Below are 5,076 nucleotides of genomic sequence, written 5' to 3' on the forward strand. Positions count from 1 at the left end.
TTAAGCGTAAGTGAGGAAAAAAAAAAAAAGGAAGGAAGGAAGAAGAAAGGAAGGGAGGGAGGGATGCCTTAGAACAACATCCAAATATATTCCTGTCCCCTCTAATCCAGTTTGGAAAATGCATGCAAATTTGGATTCTGAGTCAAAAACCTTTTAATATGGCTGTGAAAAATATCAGAAATAAATGAGAACCTCCTTGTTCACATGCCAGGCTCATTTGGGCAAATATATGCATATATATCTTTACAAAATATGCACACATGAATTTGTCTGAAATGAAGGGTGAAGACTTTACCAAATCTGAATAATGTGATAACTGAGTATGAACTAGGATTTTTTACTGTCTTCTGTTTCGCCTTTTTGTCACTGATCATTGAGAGAATAGTTTGAATAGTTCATCTAATAACAGCAATAGGTTTTTACTAGGACCATCTTAAAGCCACACCTTAACCCTAACCACCTTATGCATTTCCAAGGATTAATAGTATAGTTTATGGTCTTGGAATAGTTTCTCCTAAATAATAATAATAATAATAATAACTAGTCTATTCGCTCTTCAAGCTATAATCAACTGATCTATCTTGATGTAACATAAAGCAGTCTTATTTACAAAATTCTAAACAGCACAAGAAATCCCTACTTCCTCTTATCCTTCATTGTCAGACAACTTCCCCCCTACCCAAGTTTTCGTCCTTACTTCCTCAATTCAGCTATTAAATGTGAAACGTGTCTTTAAATCTCCCTTTTTAAATGCTCCTAGGGCTGTTCCATAAAGTTAGTGGCTCAAGTCTGAAAATGGGCCCTACTCTGCCCTTCTAATAGCTTCAATGTTCAATTCTTATATACTACTCTTCGAATTCCTGAAATTTTATTATTTGCTTGGAGTTTTTGGTACCTTTAGTTTAAAAAACAAGTCGTTACAGTAAACCAAACAAATCTTATTATGTTTCCTAAACCTCCCTTCCTTCACATTATCAGGTAAACATAGAATGCACTGCCTTTAAAGGAACTGAGAAAAGAAAAAAGCAAACTCACTGACAAACTGTGGCAACATGAAAATAATCAGCTGAGCTATCCGAATCAGAAGTTTCCGCATTTTATAATGTTTCATTTTGAAAATTGTATGGGCTTCTCAAGTCTTAAGAGTCATCGGAATTGAAACAACCCTCCTTGCTCATTCCGGTGCTGGTTCATTTCCGAGTCTGTGGCTGCCTCCCCCGCCCCAGCGACAGGCCCTGGCAGCCATGCGCCGCAGACTGCAGCACGCCAGCTCGCGGTCTTCAGGCGCCGCGCACTCCGCCCCGTGGGGCCCATGAAAGGCGGGGCTCCGGGCCGAGACCCCGCCTCTGCGGCGGCAGCGCTGGACGCCGAGTGGGCGCTCGGGGCCGGAGGACGGGCCCGCAGGCCTCGGCACCGCCCCTGCCCGCCCCGCTCCCTGGGCAGCTACTTAAGCCACTCCGCAGCGGCCTCCGCCTCAGTGCGTTACTTACCTCGACTCTTAGCTTGTCGGGGACGGTAACCGAGACCCGGTGTCTGCTCCTGTTCTCTTGGCCTCATAACCTGTAGCCACCATGGTAAGTGAACTAAGCGCGGCACCGTCCTCCCTCGGAAAAACGGGGAAGATCCAGCAGGAGAGACAGGGAGAGCCTCTAGCTACGGAAAGGACCGGGACCGACGCCGGCCATATGCAGGGGAAAAAGAGAGGCGTGAGGGCGACGGTGGAGTAGATGAAAACTCGTTTTGTCGAGATCTGCTGGGGCCGGGGAGGAGGGGTCGTTCCATGTTCTGCTCGGATTCTGGGAGCGGATGGCCGGGCGCGGACTCCCCTCCGTGGATGGGATCGTCTTTTAGTCCCTAGGCGCAGCTCCTTCGCTGCGGTTGGAGACGCAATCATCTTTTCTCGCGTGCCCATCCCCCATTTCTTCCTCCACCCTTGGCGGGCGCCCGCCGGCTCTCTTCGCCCTCACTTCCTCAGCGCGAAAAGCGGGGGCGGGAAAGAGACAAAAGCGCACGCGCGACCGTTACTTTCCCGCCTGTGAGCGGCGGGAAACAGCCGCTGAGATCTGCGCGCGTGCGCGCTGGAGTGGGGGTGGTGTGCTGCGGCTGCGGCTGCGGCTACGGCTGGAGGGCGTGTCTCCCTTTTTATTTTTATCTCTGCAGTTCCATGTCTGTGGGGCAGCATTCCTATTCAGTGAACTGCGTTACTCCAGTGCATTAGGAAATTGCCCTTCAACAGCCTGTAGAACCCACCTGTCCCTCTGTGACCTCCCTTCTGCGTTAGGAATGCTTGTGGGAGCAGGTGGTGGCGATGAGGGATCTTGAGGGAACGGAAATTGGATCTTGGTCCGGATCTGGGCCGCCGATAATCCCTTACCGCGCCCTGACACATGTAGAGGTGCTGGGCTGAGCCCAACGACTGCGAGAAGGGGAGGATGGGTGGTGACGTGGCCATTGCATGCCTCTGTAGCTGCGCGGCCCTGGCGGCCGCAGGGGGGCGCGGACGCGCGCACCCTAAATTGCTCATTCATCCTGTGCCGCAGAGCCCCGCCCCTCGTTCTTGCAGCACATTTCCTCTGCACTGCTCTGGCCGCGTGCTTCCTATGCTGGGACTGTCGGGTAATCTGGCCACTCAGCCTGAGCTGGGATTTTGGAGCCTGAGCGCTGGGCCGATGGCCTCCTAATCTTGGTGCTCCAAAGAAGTAGCTGTGACTAAGCTCTCTTGGTCTGGAAAAGCACCCCCTCAAATGAGGGGCTGGATGTTAAAATGTAGATTAAAAAGTATAATAACCCTTCTCGCCTACAAACAATTTATTGTACAGGAAATGTAAAGGTTAATCGAATGATTTTTTTTTCCTTTCCCCCAGCGTGAGTGCATCTCCATCCACGTCGGCCAGGCTGGTGTCCAGATTGGCAATGCCTGCTGGGAGCTCTACTGCCTGGAACACGGCATCCAGCCCGATGGCCAGATGCCAAGTGACAAGACCATCGGGGGAGGAGATGACTCCTTCAACACCTTCTTCAGTGAGACCGGTGCTGGCAAGCACGTGCCCAGGGCAGTGTTTGTAGACCTGGAACCCACGGTCATTGGTGAGTTGACTCAGTAACCTGAGAGATCGCAGGGGTCTGAGACAGGAAGTCTGTTCTGGGGCTCCGTTGATGCTCCCCAGAGTTAAGTAGGCTTGTGCAGGTTATTAGTGATGGGTGGCACTGTTTGCCTTTTGCAGATGAGGTTCGCACTGGCACCTACCGCCAGCTCTTCCACCCTGAGCAGCTCATCACAGGCAAGGAAGATGCTGCCAATAACTATGCCCGCGGGCACTACACCATTGGCAAGGAGATCATTGACCTGGTTCTGGACAGAATTCGCAAGCTGGTAAATACCATATGTGAATACATATTTTTAATGGGATGGAAGGATTCTGTTGCAAGTTTAATTGAGAAGCCAAAATAAAGCATTCATTTGTTGCATGCTAAAATGAGGACTAGGATGCTCACTTTATTAATTGGGATTCTAAACCAGATAGTCCTTGGGTTTGGGCCCAAATTTGGGCTATTTTGCCAATTTTTCATGCTTCGGTAGAGAGCATGAAACTGATGACTATATGTTTTTATATTGTGATGTAGATCTGATATGATTCATGATTTAAAGTAAAAAAGTAAAACTGAAATACTAAGAATGTGTAACTCAGTATTGAATTTTTTTTCTTTCCCTACAGGCCGACCAGTGCACAGGTCTTCAGGGCTTCTTGGTTTTCCATAGCTTTGGTGGGGGAACCGGTTCTGGGTTCACCTCCCTGCTGATGGAACGTCTTTCTGTTGATTATGGCAAGAAGTCCAAGCTGGAGTTCTCCATTTACCCAGCCCCCCAGGTTTCCACAGCTGTGGTCGAGCCCTACAACTCCATCCTCACCACCCACACCACCCTGGAGCACTCAGATTGTGCCTTTATGGTAGACAATGAGGCCATCTATGACATCTGTCGTAGGAACCTCGATATTGAGCGCCCAACCTACACCAACCTTAACCGCCTTATTAGCCAGATTGTGTCCTCCATCACTGCTTCCCTCAGGTTTGATGGTGCCCTGAATGTTGATCTGACAGAATTCCAGACCAACCTGGTGCCCTACCCCCGCATCCACTTTCCTCTGGCCACATATGCCCCTGTCATCTCTGCTGAGAAAGCCTACCATGAACAGCTTTCTGTAGCAGAGATCACCAATGCTTGCTTTGAGCCAGCCAACCAGATGGTCAAATGTGACCCTCGCCACGGTAAATACATGGCTTGCTGCCTGTTATACCGTGGCGATGTGGTTCCCAAAGATGTCAATGCTGCCATTGCCACCATCAAGACCAAGCGTAGCATTCAGTTTGTAGATTGGTGCCCCACTGGCTTCAAGGTCGGCATTAATTACCAGCCTCCCACTGTGGTGCCTGGTGGAGACCTGGCCAAGGTCCAGCGAGCTGTGTGCATGCTGAGCAACACCACAGCCATTGCTGAGGCCTGGGCTCGCCTGGACCACAAGTTTGACCTGATGTATGCCAAGCGTGCCTTTGTTCACTGGTATGTGGGTGAGGGGATGGAGGAAGGAGAGTTCTCTGAGGCCCGTGAGGACATGGCTGCCCTTGAGAAGGATTATGAGGAGGTTGGTGTGGATTCTGTTGAAGGAGAGGGTGAGGAAGAAGGAGAGGAATACTAATACCCATTTCTCTCAGCCCTATAGCATGTCACTCCCAGTATTTGTGCTTCTACATTAGCTGACAGGCATTTAAGCTCTGGTTAGATTGTCTTCATTCTAAATTGTGATCATGTCTTAACTTTTCCATGTGTACCTGTAACGTTTTCCATCATGTCCCAAAGTAAAGGCTTTTGTGACAATTTTGACTCCTGTGCTTTTTCTAAAAGTACCTTGAATTCTCCAATTCAGGGTGTGCTATCACTCCTCTACACCTGGAAGGTAGAATGTCTGCAACAAGGTGGTTATAGCAGGGACCCCAATTCTTGGCTTGGGTACCCTGGAAAAAAGGGAGAACACTGGACTAGAAAAGCAAACCTGGATTCTAATGTTGATCTGTCAG

At 49.5% G+C, this 5,076-nt stretch overlaps 1 protein-coding gene across 1 annotated transcript; it reads left to right on the forward strand.

The window, feature by feature from the left end:
- Positions 1-1,424: 1,424 nt before the first annotated feature.
- Positions 1,425-4,876, forward strand: LOC119541814 (tubulin alpha-1B chain). The gene is made up of 4 exons (XM_037846083.1): positions 1,425-1,574; positions 2,865-3,087; positions 3,225-3,373; positions 3,717-4,876. Exons 1-4 carry the CDS (start codon positions 1,572-1,574, stop codon positions 4,695-4,697), a joined length of 1,356 nt encoding a protein of 451 aa, XP_037702011.1. The 5' UTR covers positions 1,425-1,571; the 3' UTR covers positions 4,698-4,876.
- Positions 4,877-5,076: the final 200 nt, after the last annotated feature.

The sequence above is a fragment of the Choloepus didactylus genome, chromosome 8 (assembly GCF_015220235.1).
Source record: "Choloepus didactylus isolate mChoDid1 chromosome 8, mChoDid1.pri, whole genome shotgun sequence".
In the NCBI taxonomy this organism is placed as follows: Eukaryota; Metazoa; Chordata; class Mammalia; order Pilosa; family Megalonychidae; genus Choloepus; species Choloepus didactylus.